The 21,192-nt window shown below is 44.0% G+C and overlaps 1 protein-coding gene across 1 annotated transcript in view; it reads left to right on the top strand.

Moving 5' to 3' along the window:
• The window catches only part of NOD1 (nucleotide binding oligomerization domain containing 1), a 289,117-nt gene that overhangs the window by 182,147 nt on the left and 85,778 nt on the right, over nucleotides 1–21,192 (top strand). The window contains exon 3 of the mRNA XM_078663898.1: nucleotides 6,428–6,602. Within this exon, the coding sequence (XP_078520024.1) occupies nucleotides 6,428–6,602 (175 nt within the window). The remainder of the gene's footprint in view (nucleotides 1–6,427; nucleotides 6,603–21,192) is intronic.

The following is a 21,192-nucleotide window of genomic DNA, read 5'->3' as shown; positions in this document are numbered from 1 at the left end:
TTCATTTAAAAAATGTTTTCTTAGGCAATAGAAAATTATGTGGGAAATTACATGCCGATAATACAAGTCTTATCATGTTTTAAAAACCATCATAAAAAAAACAACGAAATTTAGGTAAAGCACCAATAAAAGGGATTCAAAACCAATCATAAATACATTTGAGACAAGATATTAGGTGCTTACTGTTTTAAAGAGTATTCAACCTAATGTGCCATATTACCAAGAGGTATCTCGTGATTATCAAGTTCTTTTTAAGGCGCAAGACTTTCTCTTCAATAAGTCAGGCCATCGATAAGATGCTTGATCCCGAAGCCGAGGTTGCTCTTTTTGGCATTCCTATAAAACTAACTGATTTGTCTAATGCCGAAGAAACCTACACGGCGATCTGCTCTTTATTTGCCCGCTCCCTAATCCTCCAAAATTGGAGATCAGAGGAGATACCATCTTACTTAAAATAGGTGAATAAAATGAGAAGGACAAAAAAGTTTGAAGAGGCTTACGCCAAAAGAGTTGGGGCAGTGAAAAAGGTCACCAAAAAACTGGAAAATATCTGATAGCGATCAATCCATGACCGCCATTTAGCACTTTAGCACTTGACACTTTATTTATATAAGAAGTATAGGTCAGGTACGTTAGCACTTTTGTGCGGCAGGGTCCTTGCCCAAGTAGAACGTCTACAAATCAAGAAAATATATTTTTAATGGGTGGGCAAAGGTAAACGATAACAATTATATCACAAGGGTGTCTAGAGTTGTTATATTAAAGCACTAAGCACTAACAGCCCTTTACTGAAACTGTGACTGTAGAAACGATTGCACTCAGCACTTTATTGTAATTTATTTCCTGCTTTGTACCAAAACTAATATCAATTATTATTGTTAAATGTTATTAATCATAGGATTTTACTAGATTTTGCTTGTTGTTATTACAACTGTTTGATTCCTGATCACTGATTATTGTATAATGTTTTAATGCCTGCTCAATAAAAAATTTCTTTAAAAAAAAGGTTTCTCGTGATTAAATACACCACACAGTCTCTGGTGTTGGTTTTACATACTCGAAGGGCTGTGTGGTGGTCCCTAAAACCAAGAAGTTTACAAAGAGGAATAGTGCAGTGTAATCGTTGTTTAGCATAGCCCCTACTGAAAAATAACATGTGTTCAATATTCTCTGGTAATTGACAGCCCATCGGGAACAGATTTGATATGTTTCCCTTTTTCATCCAGGAGTGGATAAACGTGGCCCACAGTAAGATGCCCGACTTAAATTTTACATAGAGTGCACGTGCAACTGGGTTAGTAACCCTATTCAGGTATTGCTCATACTCAGGTACACATTTAAACATCAAGAAAGAATCTTCCAGGGTACCAGGGCATGCAGCAGAAACTTTGTCTCCTAATACAAATTCCAAAAGAAAGTTTTCAGCTTATCCCGAGCACCCTGGGGTAATGCAGAAGGCTGCAGCCAGAAATCTCCCAAACTCAATTTGAATAGCCAATTTTTAATATGGACAAGCCAGGGAATCTTCCTAATTTTGTGGTCATCTAATACGACTCTAATGCAAGGGGAACAGCGTTTACAACGCAACTTTTACAACGAAGTACCTTTACGACACAACCATTACAACGCAACTTTTACAACGACTTGCGCTGGGGGACGCTCTAGGATAGGGAATAGTTTTAATTTACAACCCAACACCTTCCCTACTATCCACGGGGACTGGAGTTGGAATAGTAAATTAAACTATTCACTATCCAGCGCCCCCCAACGCAAGTCGTTGTAACGACTTGCGTTGTAAAACTTGCGTCGTAAAGGCATGCGTTGTAACGACGTACATCCCTAATGCAATCCCTATAGGGACCTAAATCATCATTGGTCCAGAGCCTTATCTAGTATTGGATAGGTCTCATCATAGCAATGTCTGAAATTGATCTTAGGTTTAGGTCAAGTCTAATTGGCAGCATCACTGCACTGGTGGGGAGTCTCAAAAAGGCCTTAATAAAGGCATTTCCAGCCTTTTCGAGGGTGTTAAGTTTACAGTGCCCCCATAAATTTTACCCATACATAGCTCCCACACAAGCTTGAATCTTATATATCTCCCAGGGTGGGGGGATAGTAAAAGTGGGTGATCTATTGACACATCTTATGATAGACCCTGCTCTTTGTTTTAGAGTCATGACACTTTACTGTACCTGGGCAACCCATCTATGGGAATCTTCCAATCTTGAGCCCAAATAGTCAAACTCCTGTACACTATCCAATGCCTCCCCCATAAGAATACCTTACTCCTGGACATTTTCCTCCTGGCACCAAAGACCATGTACTTAGTTTTGTTAATATTAATTTCCAGGCCATGCTCTAAAAATAAAGTGTTACATTTATCCAGGAGAATTGATCGACCACAAGGAGCCTTTGTTAATAATAAAGTATCCTCTGAAAAAAGGAGGCACAGTAGTCTATAATCCTTCACCTTTGTGAAGTCATTTTCACAATATAAAAGATAGGGGATGCAGCCATTTATGTACAAAAGAAAAAGTGTAGGGGCCAAAATACACCCTTGTCTTACTCCTTTCCTGATTGGAATGTCTTCTGTCAACTCCCCTGCAGGGCCCCACCTTACCCTGGAAAATGTTTCCATATATAAACCCTGTATAAGGGACAATAATCCCCGCGGAACCCCGATCTTATGCAAAGCCACCCAAAGTTTTGCCCTTGGTGCAAGATCAAATGCAGCTCGCAGATCCATGAAGGCGACGTACAGTAACCCCCTGCCAATGTCTCCTATCTTTCACTTAATAGACAGGAATCGCATTCCGAATTCCGCCTGTAAATGGGATAACACTTTAGCTTCGGAGATCCAGTCCCATAGTGTAGATAAAGTTTGCATACTATATACTTTCTGGATGTTGTCAATCACATTTATGGGTCTGTAATTTCTAGGGGTGGGCGGAAGTCGCGGAAGGGATTTACGCGGAGAGGCACGGAGATTGAACCAATCTCCGTGCCTCTCCGCATAGTTCTGTTACGCGATGCCCGACTCCTGCCCGCCTCACGCCCGCAGTATTAAATTATATTCAAAAGCCTGCTCCCGCACATGCGCAGTTCCCAGAAGAAGGCGCAATGGACACAGATGCGCAGGCGATAAGGTACGTTTTATTTCAATGTTATTTTAGGCTTTTTAATATAATTTATTACTGCGGGCGGCAGGCGGGCAGGAGGCGGTTGGCCAACTTCCGTTATGCCCCCGAGTGTGCGGAGATTTGCCGTGTTTCTCCGCCTTCATTGCGAAAGGCAGAAGGGGCAAATCTCCCCCTTTTCCGTGGGCGGAATGGAGATGTCCGCCCACCCCTAGTAATTTCCCTGTGTAAATTTGTCACCCTTTTTAATGAATAGGGATTATTTCTACGCCTTTCCAGGACATTGGGATCAGTGCTCCAGCCATCAATGCATTAGACAGACAATTTATATGGGGTCCCCAGATCTGAGGCTCATTCTGGAATAAGACTGCGGGGATTTTATCCAAGCCAGGGGGTTCCCCCGATTTCTGGTCCTGATTTACATTTAAAGTTTATTTTAGCATAAATGGCTTGACCTCTCTCCAGCAGAATCTATTCCATGCCCGAACATCTTACAGGATGAAATAAACGTGGCTATTATATTCGCCCCTCCTGAAGGTTGGCTTTGCATCACGGTCTGATGGAAAGCGACCATTACATGGCCTCAGACCAAAAGAGACCATTATATCAATAATCTGGAGGGCAGCAGAACTCACTTTAGAAGGTTTCCTATGGACTCACATACGAGGTATCCTTCCAGATTCATCCTCTTCCTTAAGCAATTCCAAAAATGGGGTCTAAGGTTCGAAAGATGCCTTAAAATCTCCTGCAATACTCACATCACGGCAAGGGCCTAAGTCCTCCAAAAATGCATTCAAAGTATCGAGACACTGGGATGGTTTAGAGAGAGTCAAGTGCTACAATAGAGTACTTGGTTCCCATTAAAGAGAAAGTTGTGGACTTATTATTTGTGAAGACCTCGCATCATTCGCAACTAATAGCCCACTTTCTTAAAAATACCAAAATGAAGATCCATATAATGATGAATTCAAATTGAAGAAGTTATAAAGAATAATTTTCATTTATCAAAATCTTTTCCAGTACTCTGGCGCTGAACCTAAAGATATCCTATTACTAACCCTATTTCATCCTCTAAACCTACATTTCCCATTGTGTAAAATACCCAGAATGTTTAATTGTTACCCCTATTCCCTTTTATTAATGCTGAATTTCCATTGAGATTTTAAGTATTGCGAATGCAATTTAAAAAAAATCTGAAATAAAAAATGTGTTACTTTAACTTTTTCATTTTGATTTCTGTTATTTCTGTGTTTCTTTAACATTGTTTCTTATTGATTGTGGCATAAACCCTTATGCAGCAGTTGCTATTTTTAACTACTGTAAATAACAGGCTCTGCGATCACACAGTGTAATTGTGCTCACACTTGGAAGGATGAAGAGCTGAGTTTGCAATGTTGGAATTAAAAGTCTTAGCCTTCGGCCAAACACACAGATATCAGCACTGAGGGCTTACTTTAGGTGTCATCTTGCTAGTCACAAGCACCAAATAATAGCTTAATAAAAAAAAACCTCAGTCAATAATATAATCTCCATATACATCAGATAAAGGCAACCTACCTTTTATCATCAAATAAAACTAACAGTACACATAAGTAAACAAATAGTTATACTTCCAGAGACAGCAACTTGCCAAGGTGCACCTAATTGTGGTCGGTGCATCGGAATACAAGTTTGCCTGCTCCCGGGATTTAAAAAGAGCATGAGCACTTAAAGAATGGTAATTTTTTTATCCATCAGTGACACCATACACAAATTTCTCTTATTTAATTTTATTTATTCACTTATGATATTTCTAGAGTGCAGACACCCATCCCCACAGGGATATCACAGCGCTAGATTGCTTCAGGCCCTAAAATGGCAGCACTTGCCTTTAACATCTGATTTGTAGGATGTTTGCAGCAGGGCCGGCTCTAGGTTCAAGGTGGCCCTGGGCAGGGAGCGTAGGTAGGGGGCCCCGGAAGAGGGGGTCCGGGCTGGGCGGAGCGCCGAGGCCAGTAAAGAGGGGAGGGGGTCAGGGTGTTTGAAAGTGGAGCAGAGCCGGAGGCCGCCAAATCCCTGCCAGGGGCCGCCACGCAAATATGTATCCATCCTCAGAGGATTATTATATTAAGGATATATATTGGCGTGGAGGCCCCTGGGGTTTGGTGGCCCTGTGCAGGTGCCCAGCTTGCACATGCATAAGGCCACCCCTGTTTGCAGTCTTGGTCCTTCTTCAATGGAAACAGCCCTGCATGAACTGCCTGGCCAGGACCCCTTCAGAGGGAAACAGAAGCAAACCCAGACCGGTTTCTGTCTATTTAGGGCTCATCAGTGAGCTGTAGCTTGCGTCCTATTGCACCGTAAGCATGGGAGCCGCATTTGGCATACCCGTCTACAGCAAAACCGACAAGGTGATGGTAATAATACTGCCAACACCAGACATCTCAGCTTTGCTATTCGTGTAAATTTTTTTTTTACAGTTTGTAAGAGGTGTGAAAAATTGCTGCTCTGCTACCGCCACCTTAGGTTTTTTGCTGGAGCGCAGTCTCTAACTACTACTAAAAACCCCACTGGGGTTTATCAGCCGCGACTAATAAGCTAAAACACTGCCCCCAGGCTTTTGGAAATAACCTCAATTTGCATAGACTTGCTGCATTCAGGGCTCAGTACTTGGCCTCAAAACATCATCTGGGTAAAATATTAATGCGTGATGATGAGGAGGAGGACGAGGAAAGGCATTCGGTCCTTCTTGTACTAAAACAGCATCTGCGTACAGCTCGAGACGGTAGGTGACGGTAGCTAATGGACTGGAAGGCCTTCTTCTCCTTTGTTGATCTTCATCAGAGTGATTACCCAATTTTATGTGCCCTTACTCTGTTAATAAATTTCAATCATTTTTTGTTATCTTTTATACTTTGTGACTATTGTCCTGTTTGTGTTTTTTGCAAGAATTGTATACCTGGGTTATTTTGTTTGTTTTCTTAAGATATATGTTTTAATTTGTATGTCTCATTCTTGAATGTACCTAGAACCTATGCTTCGGGCATGTTATGAATAATAAACATAAAATAACACTATGTACAGACATTTAAAGGATTAAGGGGAACCCTCTGCCATGATGTCTTCCAAGTTAGTTTGATTAATATAGCCATTTTTTTCCAAGCTGGTTTGTGCAGGAAATATAATGGGCACATAGTGCTTATGCCCCAGTGCCAAGGTTCAAGTTGAATCTTGCGATGACTTATACATTGGCTTTCTTAGGGCTAGGCCACAGGCTGTGTGGTTAATACTCTGCATGACATTCTCTCCAGGTTCGTAAGATCATGGACCAAGTTCAAAGCAAAGGGGAGGAGGCCTCGGAGTACTTCATCTACATCCTGGAGAAGGTGCCCGACGCCTACTTCGATCTACAGCCCTGGCTGAAAGAAATCGGCTACCACCCTTCCCCACACATGCAGAACAAGTCGGTGGTCAACACAGACCCTGGTAAATACATGTGGTCAAAATCAAACTTACAAATTACTTTTTTGTATTTTTATTTCATTTCAGCTCAGAGTTTTAAATCAGTAAACCATTAAAAAACACTATTTCCACACATTGCTACCTGCTTAAATCTAAATTTGTTGTAATTACATGATTACAGGTGGGAGCAGCGCAATTATTAGAAAAGTGGCATTTTAGCAAATGGCCCAGTATACTCTAAATGAGGGCCTCTGCTTTATATATTTAATTGAACTGTGGGCAAACTCTACCCAAGCACCAGACTACTTTTCACAGATCTCAGAATAGTGTGTGTAATTCCAAAATGAGGATGGGTCTGCCATTGGCACGAAGGCTTATATTCTATTACAGAGGGGTGGAATATTTACTGGGTGTATTAAATGTTTACTATGTGTAATTTTTAATTTCACAACTAAGCATATCATGCAGGATCAGTATTTAGGCTTCAAATTCCGCATGTTTTTACCTTTTTCCAGGCATTTTATTCAATACATTTTTTCCGGTTTGTCCTGTCGAGATCTGTCAGGGAAAACAGCCGGAGCCCGCCAATATCACACAACTCTGAATTACGATATCTTTGCAAATTCCTGATGGTACAGGGATCGGAAATCCACCTAGCCATAATTCAATTCAAGATGTTTTAGGGGTCTTGAGGTAGTAGCCAATGGGCTACTATCTTCAGGGTGACTACACCCTTAGTGTGATCATCCCACATGGGGGAGTGGGCACAATCCCTGACCCTGATTAGAGGGTGCCTGCCATCTGCAAGATGGCGAGCACAGAAGAGTGGGCTTCACCTCACCTACCCCACCTGAGGGGTGGGGTTGGCAGAGGAGGGCACACCAGCGGTTGGTTTGGTTCAGGGGTCCCCTGAGTGTATGGAATAATACATCTGATACTGGAATCAGTGCAGGTTTATTATTCTGAGATGTTTGATGCCATCCCAGGATCCACTAAAGCCATTATGGTGCTAGGAAACTCGTAATCATCAGTTTCTGGACCATATATATAAGATGGCTTTTCTTGGCACTTATAATATCTAAGAATGGCCATAGATGATATAAGAACTTGTCTGCTCATGCAGCTAGGTCCTCACAAGAGTTATAGGGCATCATGCCTTAAGGGTGACTTACCTCGGACTCATGCAGTGCTGGGCAGTCATGGCACACTGGAATGTGTGCAGTGTAGACTCTTCCCTTTTAGCTGCACCACAACACGCAGGCTGCAAAGGCGTGGTGCCTGTTTGTGGTGATGTGGTGAGAGGTTTCAGAGGCTGACTTAATACATGCTGCATCCCTCAGAGGCCTTTCCCTGGCTACCATGCCCTTGGTACCATAGGTGCCCTTTACTAGGGACTTAAAGGTAGGCCAGTTTTGTGCGAAATGTGGAAACAATTGTACAGGTTAGGGAAACAACACAGGGCCTGGGAACCTGGTTGGCAGGGACCCAGGGCACACTCAGTCAAATTGCATCAGGTAGCTGGGAAAAAGTTAAGGGGCAGCCATGCAGAAAGGGCACTTTCGTACACGGTGATTCATTATCCAGGACCGTGGTGTGCCAGGTAGTCATTACCTGCCATCAGTTCCCATTTAGCCATAAAGATAACATTCTAAACATGTCTGATTTTAAAACTGTGCGTGTCCTTAGTATTCAAATTTGGTAGTGGGCCTGTCTCAAACTTCCCATCAAAAGATAAAAGAGCAAAGGCATTGGGATAACCAAGGGTCAGGTGTACTAGTACACCGCATAAAGTAGTTTCAATTTGGGACCAGTATTTTTCCTACCTGTGTGGACCTAAACTATGTACAAATTCCAAATATGAATGTGTAACAATTAATATTTATGAGGTAGGTCGCAAATAGCGATTTGATACAATTGGACAAATCACAGGGATAATGTTCTGCAAAGGTCAGCAGACTACAATGTCTTTGAAAGCTTTTCTAATGAAGATTATTATTATTAATATTTTCTCCTTAAAGTAAACTGGGCTAAACTGATATCAATGGGGATTTTGAAAGGGCCACTCCCAATATGCCCTTCCAGATACTGAATCGATATGGAGTCCAAACCCATTTTAGAAACCCGTAAAATATGACTGATTACTAAAATGGGATTAGTGAATACTAAAAAACATTTCTGAGGGCGTATACAGCTATTTGGAGTGTTTGCAATCATAAAAATATTTATACAACTTGCTTCATATTTACACAAGATCAGACAGTTTGGTGAAGCTGAAGAAGCAAAACTACAATTGTTACTTGTTCCCAGGATCTTGGCTTTCCCACTAGATTTTGATGAGTGAACCAAAAGTCTGGGTTCAGTCTTCAAAGACAATATTTACAATGGGCATGTGTTGGGTTCCGAACCAGTTTTTTTTATCACACAGTACTACAAACTCTAAGCCGAATTCAAAATTCTTCCAATTTTGTAAAGATGAAATTAAATTAAATGAAATGAAATGAAAAATTGCATTTGTATAGCGCATAACTGCCCTGGAGCCTCGCAGCGCTTGAAGATAAAATGGTTTTAGCGCAGGCTCGGGGCAGATCAGCGAGATTTAGCAAACAAATGCGTTTTTAGGGCCTTTCTGAACGAGAGGAGGTTGCTGTTACCCCGGATGGCAAAGGGGAGGGCGTTCCAGAGTCTGGTCGCCGAATGGGAAAAAGAGCGGCCACCCCAACGGGCTTTGTTAATTTTAGAGGAGGTGGCCAGCTGCAGGGTACCAGACCGAAGGGGACGTGTTGGGACATAAGGCGTAACCAGAGGGTGCAGAATCGCTGGGCCTACACGGTGGAAGGATTTGTGCATGATGCACAGAGCTTTGAACTGCACTCTGGCAGCCATTGGGAGCCAATGGAGGTCTTTCAGAGCCTTCCTCGCCGACTGCCGACGGGACAGATTGAACAATAGGCGGGCCGCACTGTTTTGTGTGACCTGAAGCCTCTGAAGAACCTGAGCCGGTGCTCCCAGGTAGAGAGCGTTCCCGTCATCCAGGCGGGAGAGAATGAGGGCCTGGACCATGATCCTCCTCGCCTGGAAAGGGAGCAAAGGGAGCACCCGCCGGAGCATCCTCATTAGTCCGAAGCAAGTGGCAGCAGTCTTAGTAGCCTGGACAGAGAAATCAAGGGCAGTGTCAAGCCAGATCCCGAGGCTCTTTATCTGGGACTTGGGCGCAGGAGGAGCGCCAAGACATGGTGGCCAGACGGGTGCAAGAGCAGACGGGGAGGGATTTCCAAGGAGAATGATGTCTGTCTTCTCCCCGTTAAGCTTGTGACAGGAGGCTTGCATCCAACTGGCAACAGCCTCTAGACAGGGGCCTAAGGTGTTGGATGATCCATCTGCGTGGTCTAACGAGACCAAGATAACCAAGGACAGAAAATGAATGTCTAAGATCACACAACTCAGTCCCATTTGGATACAAGTATTAAAAACCATTCTCCCTGGTTCCACAGTTTTTAAAGTGCCCATTAGTTCAGTGATGTATGGGTGGTTCTGATAGCAAAATGCAAAGAAGGCTGTCCCCAGGGGTATGCCAGGCCCAGGTTTTAATGCAGCGTTTATTATATGCATATTTTATTAAAGTGGTAAAGGTGTGGTTAACGTTAAAAAAAAAACATTCTAGACCCTTCCTTCTATCCCTCCACTACTCCTTTTCAATCCATATTACAGACTCACATGTTGATCACTCAAATTAATTTTATATTTTCCTATGCTAATTCACCACTGATCCTATTTTGGGTTCTGGAATAGCATGCTACCTGCCAAAAAGTGCTTAAACACCTCTACAGGGATAGCAAACACTGTATAAATGCAAACCCTTCCCTCTTCCATCCCTACACTATCCTTTAAATCCATATAACAGACTAACATGTCCACCGCTCCTACTAATTTCATATTTCCCTAGACTAATTCATCCTCTTTAGATTCCAGAGTAGCATGCTACTCTCCTAAAAGTGCCTCATCACCTCATCAGGGGTAGCAAGCACTATATAAATGCAAACCTTTGCCCTCTTCTATCTTTCCACTATCCTTCTCAACCCAAATAACAGACTAACATATCCACCACTCAAATTCATTTCATTTTTCACTATACCAATTCACCACTAATCCTTTATGGGTCCCGGAGTAGCCTGCTACTCGCCTAAAAAGTCCTTTAACATCTTGTCCGGGGTAGTAAACTCTAAATAAAGGCAATTTACATCCAGCATTATATGCAATTTCATCCAGCATTATATGCATCTCGTCCGGGGTAGTAAACTCTAAATAAATGCAATTTACATCCAGCATTATATGCAATTTCATCCAGCATTATATGCTGGATGAAGGACAATTCATTAAAGATCCATGCAATCAAAACCGAGTTGGTAGTATTTGGATCACAGAATTCCATCTGGTCTAATGCATGGTGGCCTGTAGATTGCAGTCCCCTTCCTGTACCGGTCAAAACTACAAAAAATCTGGGGCTTCATATATGACGAGGGTCTGACCTTTGATGCCCAGGTTAGCCGGACAGCCAGCACCTGCTTCTACATCTTACAAACCCCGAGGAAAGTACTGCTGTATATTCCATCTGAACTGCATTTTCCTACTATCATCCCACTACTCACCTCCCGGCTGGACAACTGCAACACTCTTTACCTTAACATCAACACAGGATCCCTGAACAAGCTTCAGGCGGTACAGAACGCTGCAGCAAGGCTGATTCTTTACGTCCCAAAGTATCAGTCATCCAGGGAAGGAATTCGAGCCGTGCTACCCATCAAGAAGCGCATCTCCTTCAAGGTCTTGAGTATGGAGAACAAGGCCATGCACAGCAATGATTCATCACACTTTAAAACCATGTTTCTGAGTTAAAATCAGGGGAGGACCTTAAGATCCTCCTCACAAAATACTGTTTTCTCCAAGATTTCACAGGTCCAGATGGGGACGGTCGCCCCTTCTCTGTGGCAGCCCCCAAACTCTAGAACTCCTTGCCCACTTCCATTTCCTTGGCGGACTCTCTTCCGGTCTTCAGGAAACGTCTGAAAACCTGGTTATTTGCTTCTTAGTTGGATGCTGGTACTTTTGCTTCCCCCCATTCACTTAGCGCCTTGACACCCGCGGGTAAAACTGCGCTTCATAAATATTATCCTATCCCAGTACAATAATTGAGATCCAAAAGAGAAGTTGAAATCACCTGGAATTGGAAAGGCGTTCTGAAGTGTCAGAGAGGTAGCCACAGGTGCCACTAAAAACAAAATTACTTTGACCCTAAAGTTGATTTTTAACTGGCATCCAGTTACTGACAAAATGCACCAGTCAATATGAAATTTGATGCACTCATTGAGTATTGTAACTAAGAACATGCACAAACCAATGGACACCTGGAACTCCTGAGATTCGGAGGTCCCAGGAGCCACCATGATCACCTCTATTTTTATTACTTCTTTCTTTCTTTCTTTCTTTCTTTCTCTCTCTCTCTCTCTACGTCCCTCTCGCTCTCTCTACCTCTCTCGCTCTCTTTTTCTCCTCATTTCTTTCCCCTGCTCTACCCTTTTTTCCTTCTGCCTCACCCTTTTACAGTTATATAAGTAAATAATATTTTAACTATGTAAATAAAAAATGAAATTGTTGCCTTTTTATAAAATAGATCAGCTGTTTTGTACTTTCACTCCCAATTGTGCAATGTGGATGAATCTTTCACACATTTAAGCCAAAGCTTAAATAAACTGTGATATTAAAGTTTGCAATGTGTCCTAAATGCATTGACATCCAACTCTCACTCTACACTCAGTCATTTAAGATTTACAGGTCAACCATCCCGAAAGCAAAGAAGAGTTAATGTGAAGTACAAATTTACTCTGCAACTAACCTCTTCAAGGAACTTTTCTGGATCCTCCCAGAATTCCAAAGCCCTGCACCCTACATTCACAAGGTTACCTGGGATCCTGAAACACATTTCACAAATGAGATGAATGGCTTGGACCTCTCTCCGTGTCTTTCCACCCCCAATGAGCCCCTTCTTCTGCCTCCTAAAGTGTTGTAATCCACAGTCTTAGTCTGAACTACTAGACCTTGCCTCAACCCGTTTATTCGCTCTGAGTTTCTAGAGCTTAAGGCCCCTACCAGCATTTCTAAGAATACATTGAGAACGTCAACCCGCTGGCTGATTCTCAAGTTGGAATGAATATTTAATTACTGCCACCTGGGACGAGCTCAAGAATCAAGTTGGTGGAAATGAAAAGCTTTATTAAATTTTGATAAAAACCTCCCAAAGAGGTCGGATAGACATATGAACTTATGAAAATGTTTTATATTCAATATGATACGATACGAAATCACCATAAGAAATTAGAGAAAAAATAACATATCTATATATTTAATACTATCATAAAAATTGGCAAAGACTGATGCACCTTATAATAGTTTGTTATTGTTAGAGTAGCGCAAATAAATGTATGCACGTATAGCATTCCACAGACGAATTTCTTTTTTTTTTTAAATCGACAACGGGCTAAGTGCAATGAAATGTGGGCAGTTAGCATCAATTGCTTTGTTTCCATACCATTTGTCCATCTTAGCTTGAAGCTCTAAATTATTTTTGCATGATCTAGTAACATTGCCAGACAGCATTAGATACAATAGGGAATGGGAGAATCACATACCAGGATCAAACTGCTTACAAATGAATAATGAGAAATACCGGGGTGCCAGAGCACACTTGTTTTAGACCATTCAGTATTTCAGTATGCTTGGACAGACTGAAGTCACAACCTCAAAAACTTGGCACCATGTTTCAAAACATAATACTGTTTGAATATTAAGTCAATCATTGTTATGTTATGCAGATTTGTAGAGTGAACGATCACCCGGAAGGATATCCTGCCGCTGAGCAGGTGAGTGTAGCCACACCTAGGGCCTAGTGGGACTTGTAGAGAAACAATATCTTCAGCTTCTTGCTGAATTGAAGAAGTGAGGAGGATGCTCTTATGTGTAGTGACCAGCCATTCCACACTTTAGGAGCGATGTAGGAGAAGGGTCGATCACCGTATCTGGTTTTCCGTATGCATGGGATTTGTGCAAGTAGGAGTCCAGACGAGCAGAGGTGTCTGGAAGGTCATTATCATTGTTAAGGTCCACTAACATAAGTCATAATGTCAATCTGTCCAACAGACCACATCTAATTGATGTGATTGGAGGAGCAGCGCTCTTCCACATAGACTGGTCTGCAGATTGTGACATTATCCAGGATAGACTGGGTCTTGGGCATCTCCTTTTCACCTTTTGCCTCTCACTGTTCTCTTTGACATCTCTCAAAGATTCACTATTGCACATACCATGCTCAAACTGTAGCTCCATCACCTGCCCTCTGTGACTCGGTCGCAGGGCTTTACTTGCTATTACTGCGCAGATGACAAACAGTGCTCATCGAAACTGGGCCCATCAGCGAATTCAGTCATTTGCACTAATACTCCGTCTCATTGTTGTAATCAAATGGATGAGCGGGATTCAACTAAACCTAAATGCCACCTAGATAGGAATACTGGCATGTAATCAGTGACCCACATCTTCTTACCTTCATTATTGCCAAGTCATCTTGAATGCTCGACGTACATTGGTGGTACCGAGCCATGCTGTAGTCAACCTTCTCGGTGATCTACTCGGGTAGATCCTAGCCTTCTGTAAAGAATCAAAATGGGGTGGTAGAAGTACGGAAAATATCTCCACTCAACTTCCAGGCGTAAATAGCAGCGAATCAAAGGGAGTGGGCTAGTGTACCACAAAGGTCTAAGGGGAATGGGTTGCCCTCGAAAAACCTAATTGAACTTGGACTCTCTTAAGGTTTTAAGAGACCCTCACCCACTGGATTTCACCGGTGGCATGCTTCATCATCGGGACGACACTCGGGCACTTAATGTGGCTGAGTGAGCTCAACCTTCTCACAGTACGAGCACTTCTAAAGGAGTTGCGAGTGGAATCTGTAAGATGTGTATTTGAATTACGTCTGTAATCCCAAACAGGTTTTATTGTGTGTATGATGTACCTAAGGATGATAATGGTCCCTGACACCACCTGTGTAATTATGGTCTACATGTTTCAGCCACCTGGGCCCAGACCGGGTCTCGTGGCTTTCTTCAGGACCTTTATATAACAGATCCCTGTGTGTCAAAGTATGAAATGCAAAGGTAGAAACTATCCTGCATTATGTGTTCAAAGACTACAACTTCTAGACTGTAAGTGTATAGAGTGAACGTAATAATTCATGCAAGCCACTGACTTACACTATTTCTGGGTATACTAGCCCGGTACCTACTAAGGGGCTTTTTAAGGCCGTGATACCTACTGTGACCTCAATGCCCTGCATATTCATATCCTAACCTTCCTCAGGTTTCTTTTTTAATACGTACAGTTACACTGGCACTTTGTTATAACCTTTATTGTAATTGACGTATGACTTTACCATGATTTAATTAACAGTGCGCTGACAATGTCAAGTTGAATGCACTATATATCTATACTAATATAATAAAGAGAGAGCCCAAACCTTTGAGGCGGGTAATCTCAGGAACCACAGCACCAATCACTACACCCAATACAGCGTTGGAAAGGGCAGTTGCAGCAGAAGGACATAGGCTATGCAGACGCCCACCATATACATTTAAAAGGTAAAAGAACCGAGCCAGCAAAGTAGTCCCTTGTGGGCGTGTCTGCGTTGTGCTGTGGGCGTGTGCTGGTGTCGTGACAAACGCTGGGGCGTGTGGTACGTTCCGCCCTCCATGCCATGTGTCATATTGTGTGCTGTGGGCGTGTGCTGGGGGCGTAGGCGTAACCCTGAACCCTTAAAATATCCCTGTACCCCAAAACCCAAACCTACCCCTGAACCCTAAAAATTCCCCTGTACCCCAAAACCCAAACCTAGCCCTGAACCATAAAAATAACCCTGTACACCAAATCCCAAATCTACCCCTGAACCCTAAAATATCCCTGTACCCCAAAACCCAAACCTAGCCCTGAACCCTAAAAATACCCCTGTACTCCAAAGCCCAAACCTAGCCCTGAACTCTTAAAATACCCCTGTACCCCAAAACCCAAACCTACCCCTGAACCCTAAAAATACCGCTATACCCCAAAACCCAAACCTAGCCCTGAACCCTAAAAATACCCCTGTACCCCAAAACCCATACCTATCCCTAAACCCTAAAACTACCCCTGTACCCCATAACCCAAAACTATATCTGAACCCTTAAAATACCCAAACACCCCAAAACATATACCTCAGTACCCCAAAACATATACCCCTATACCCATACTTACCTTATCCAAACATTTTTTTAAAACATGCTTTTACCATTCATGCATTTACAACGAATTTCGTTGTAAATGTATGCGTGGTAAAGCATATAAAATGTAATGCCATGCGTTATAATGGCATTGCGGAGTCATGGTACTTTCGTAATGAAAGTATGCGGAGTGATGGTATGCGGAAAGAAAGTTGCGGAATAATGGGTGTTAACCCTCCCCCGGTAAGTAGGTTGGTGGCACGGGGGCCCACATTTCTAGCAACATACTCATATTTTTTCACCACCGATTTGAAAAATGCGCAGGTTTCTCTCATTGATGGCCAGCACCGACATACACTTTTAGACACACCTCTCGCCACAAGTTCTAGAATTGCGAACTTTAGAGCTGGGGAGCTACGTTCGGATCTCGGCATCAGCTCAACATCCTGTGATTCCAGGCAAATCTCTTTGTCTCCCCGTGCCTACCACAAATTAATGTGTTCTTCTGTAATGTAAATTGTGCTCATGCCATGTTGTCGAGTTTGCGCTATATAATATTGCAAGGAAAAATAAAGTAGGGAAACTCGAGTTCACGCACTACTGAACGCGCACTCGTAAGTGCGTCAGCAGTGCACTGTGAATCGGAGCGTTTCACAGCCCTGTCACAGATAAGAAATGCTATCAAAACAAAATCCTACCAAACAATATACTACTGGCCGGCAGCAATTCATACCCGGACAACGTCGGGACGGGCTGCTAGTAAATGCATAAAATAAAATATTCTTGTGATAGATTGCGCTTCTGTACATCATGTAGGTGGTCCATAAATATGTTAACTACAGCGGACCGAAAGCCTGGCTGCCGGACATTGTCCATCTCTATTCATTAGACCACATACGCTCTACATGTACTCCATTGAATGGTGGTAGCAAGCTGAATCTCCTTTAAGGCATTCTGCATCGTATGCCACACCCACCATGGTTTTGGACCTATATGCTTTCCAAATAAACAATGCTATAGTTACCATATATTGAGCCTTTGCTGCAAGATCCAGTTCCAGATAGAGATTCCTAACTTTCAGCACTCTCACCCCGGAGGCTTACCGTTCTCTGTACGTAGTGCACATCTTTGGACCGCTCTGCGACGAGAGTCTTGCATGGATGCGATCTAACCCTTGAGGATCACCGTTCTCTGTATGGAGTGCACATCTTTGAACGCTCTGCGGCAAGAGTCTTGCATGGATGCGATCTCACCCTGGAGACTCACCGTTCTCTCTACAGAGTGCACATCTTTGGACCGCTCTGCGGTGAGAGTCTTGTATGGATGCAATCTCATCCTTGAGGCTCATTGTTCTCTATATAGAGTGCACATCTTTGGACTGCTCTGCGGTGAGAATCTTGTATGGATGCAATCTCATCCTTGAGGCTCATTGTTCTCTATACAGAGTGCACATCTTTGGACCGGTCTGCGGTGAGAGTCTCGTATGGATGCGATCTCACCCTCGAGGATCACCGTTCTCTGTATGGAGTGCACATCTTTGAACGCTCTGCGGTGAGAGTTTTGCATGGATGCGATCTCACGCTGGAGGCTCAACGTTCCCTGTACAGAGTGCACATCTTTGGACCGCTCTGCGGCAAGAGTCTTGCATGGATGCGATCTCACCCTGGAGACTCACCGTTCTCTGTATAGAGTACACATCTTTAGACCGCTCTGCGGCAAGAGTTTTGCATGGATGTGATCTCACCCTGGAGACTCACCGTTCTCTGTATAGAGTACACATGTTTGGACCGCTCTGTGGTGAAAGTCTTGTATGGATGCGATCTCACCCTGGAGGCTCACCGTTCTCTGTATAGAGTGCACGTCATTGGAGCGCTCTGCAGTGAGAATATTGCATGGATGCGATCTCACCTTGGAGGCTCACCGTTATCTGTACGGAGTGCACATCTTTGGACTGCTCTGCGGTGAGAGTCTTTTATGGATGCGATCTCACCCTGGAGGCTAACCGTTATCTGTACGGAATGCACATCTTTGGACTGCTCAGCGGCGAGAGTCTTGTATGGATGCGATCTCACCCTAGAGGCTCACCGTTATCTGTATAGAATGCACATCTTTGGACCCCTCTGCGGTGAGAGTATTGCATGGATGCGATCTCACCGTTCTCTGTGTGGAGTGCACATCTTTGGACCCCTCTGCGGTGAGAGTATTGCATGGATGCGATCTCACGTTCTCTGTGTGGAGTGCACATCTTTGGACCGCTCTGCTGTGAGAGTCTTGCATGGATGCGATCTCACCCTAGAGGCTCATCGTTCTCTGTATGGAGTACACTTCTTTGGACCGCTCTGTGGTGAAAGTCTTGTATGGATGCGATCTCACCCTGGAGGCTCACCGTTCTCTGTATAGAGTGCACGTCATTGGAGCGCTCTGCAGTGAGAATATTGCATGGATGCGATCTCACCTTGGAGGCTCACCGTTATCTGTACGGAGTGCACATCTTTGGACTGCTCTGCGGTGAGAGTCTTTTATGGATGCGATCTCACCCTGGAGGCTAACCGTTATCTGTACGGAATGCACATCTTTGGACTGCTCAGCGGCGAGAGTCTTGTATGGATGCGATCTCACCCTAGAGGCTCACCGTTATCTGTATAGAATGCACATCTTTGGACCCCTCTGCGGTGAGAGTATTGCATGGATGCGATCTCACCGTTCTCTGTGTGGAGTGCACATCTTTGGACCCCTCTGCGGTGAGAGTATTGCATGGATGCGATCTCACGTTCTCTGTGTGGAGTGCACATCTTTGGACCGCTCTGCTGTGAGAGTCTTGCATGGATGCTATCTCATCCTGGAGGCTCACCGTTCTCTGTATGGAGTACACTTCTTTGGACCGCGCTGCGGTGAGAGTCTTGCATGAATGCACCATTATTTTAGTTGCGGCATGATTGGAGCGCATCTGAGATACTCTTGCATGGCAAACAGTTCTTTGCATGTACGTCACACTGTACCAACACTTTTCACCCCTACTCCTGCGTCCTCCAATCAGGGCCGGCTTTAGGCATGTGCAAGCTGTGCACCTGCACCGGGCCACCAAACCCCAGGGGCCACCACGCCAATATATATCCTTAATATATTAATCCTCTGAAGATGGATACATATTTGCGTGGTGGCCCCTGGCAGGGATTTGGCGGCCTTTGGCTCTGTTCCACTTCTAAACACCCCTCCCCTCTTTACTGGCCTGCGTATTCCGCCCCGCCCGGACCCCCTCTTCCGGGCCCCCTACCTACGCTCCTTGCCCAGGGCCACCATGAGCCTAGAGGCGGCCCTGCTCCAATCATTTCTCAGATGTGGCAGCATCGCTACGAGCCCAGGCCAGTGAGAGCCTTGCTCTGTATGAGGGATAGTGACAATAAACACCAAAATATTTAAACTTTGTGTCTGGAGTGTCATGACATTCCATGAGATGGTATATTGGCACTACTCCAAAACTGCACAAAAATAAAAAAAAATAACGAGATTCATTACAAAATTTCCAATTAAATGTATACGTAGGTGTTCATGTAAGCTCGGAAAACAAAGAAATTGGCACCTTTTAAGGTACTGACGCATTTTATCTCCCTTTCTCTGCAAAACATGGTTGTGTGTAATACAAATTACATACTATGACCTCTGTCACAACATCAGTGTATTGGTGGAGGAGGTTGTGGAAATATGTGGCTATATGCAAACATAGTGATATGATAACTGGAGTGCTGTATGGGGCAAGACGAAACCAACTGCCGTGATGGATTAGCTAATTACAAAAAGGGGGTGGTGATGGACAGAGTATCTGAGTTAATCAGAACACTCCTACCCAGTCAACAGATCAGGGCTTGATCCATCACCGTTTTTTAGCTCACTGCACCATCCCAGTTGAGAACCTGGCTATATGCAAATTAGTCTGTCCCTGGCCCAGTGCATCATGGGAACAGGGCAGACCAAACTACCAAGCCAATTCTTCACTGGAAAGGAAACAAGCTTCCGGGGACCGGTTTCTGGCATTACAGCCGTCTTCGGCCCGGCTTGCTTGAATCCTGATGGTGCAATGAGCAAGGGACTCATGTCTGAGCATACCCTTCCACACTCATGGTGGCAAAAATAATTACAAAAAGGGGGTGGTGATGGACAGAGTATCTGAGTTAATCAGAACACTCCTACCCAGTCAACAGATCAGGGCTTGATCCATCACCGTTTTTTAGCTCACGGGCCGAAGACGGCTGTAATGCCAGAAACCGGTCCCCGGAAGCTTGTTTCCTTCCCAGTGTAAGAATTGGCTTTTGTAGTCTGGTCTGCCCTGTTCCCATGATGCACTGGGCCAGGGACAGACTAATTTGCATACAGCCAGGTTCTGAAACTGGGATGGTGCAATGAGCTAAAAAACGGTGTTGGATCTAGCCCTGATCTCTTGACTGGGTGAGAGTACTCTGCTTAATTCAGAGACTCTGTCCATCACCACCCCTTGTTGTAAATAATTTTGTCCACCCTAAGCGTGGAAGGGTATACTCAGATGTGAGTCCCTTGCTCATTGCACCATCAGGATTCAAGCAAGCCGGGCCGAAGACGGCTGTAATGCCAGAAACCGGTCCCCGGAAGCTTGTTTCCTTCCCAGTGTAAGAATTGGCTTTTGTAGTCTGGTCTGCCCTGTTCCCATGATGCACTGGGCCAGGGACAGACTAATTTGCATACAGCCAGGTTCTGAAACTGGGATGGTGCAATGAGCTAAAAAACGGTGTTGGATCTAGCCCTGATCTCTTGACTGGGTGAGAGTACTCTGCTTAATTCAGAGACTCTGTCCATCACCACCCCTTGTTGTAAATAAGTGATGGATTAGCGACACACTGCTGCGAGCCTGCCACAATATAGTGCGGAGCACTGCGCGTGCCCTCTGTAAGATGACGTGTGGTTTCCGCAATGCTGCTTCTGGGCCGTTTATAAGCAGATGGCGGGAGACGTGCACGGAGGCATTTGCACTTTCAAACTTCCCCAAAGAGTTGACTCACAAGCTTAACGTTCGTATGCAATCGACACAGACTTCCTGAAGTGGCAAAACAATCACTCATGTTTGGCACTTTCGTAAAAAAAGCATATACTGAGGTGAAGGTGGACTTGTGACCCCAACAGAAGGCTTGTGACTTTATAGAGTGAAAGGTTCACTCCATGAACCCTGCCTTTAAGTCTGTAATGAATATAGAAAAAAACATCAGTGATAAATTCCTGCTCTGTCACCAGATCCGGATTACCAAATTGGCAAAGTAGGCACCGGCCTAAGTGCCCCACTCCTTTTA

Source organism: Lissotriton helveticus, chromosome 10 (genome assembly GCF_964261635.1).
Source record: "Lissotriton helveticus chromosome 10, aLisHel1.1, whole genome shotgun sequence".
NCBI lineage: Eukaryota > Metazoa > Chordata > Amphibia > Caudata > Salamandridae > Lissotriton > Lissotriton helveticus.
The sequence above is the reverse complement of the archived record's forward strand: the minus strand, read 5'-3'. Positions and strand labels throughout refer to the sequence as shown.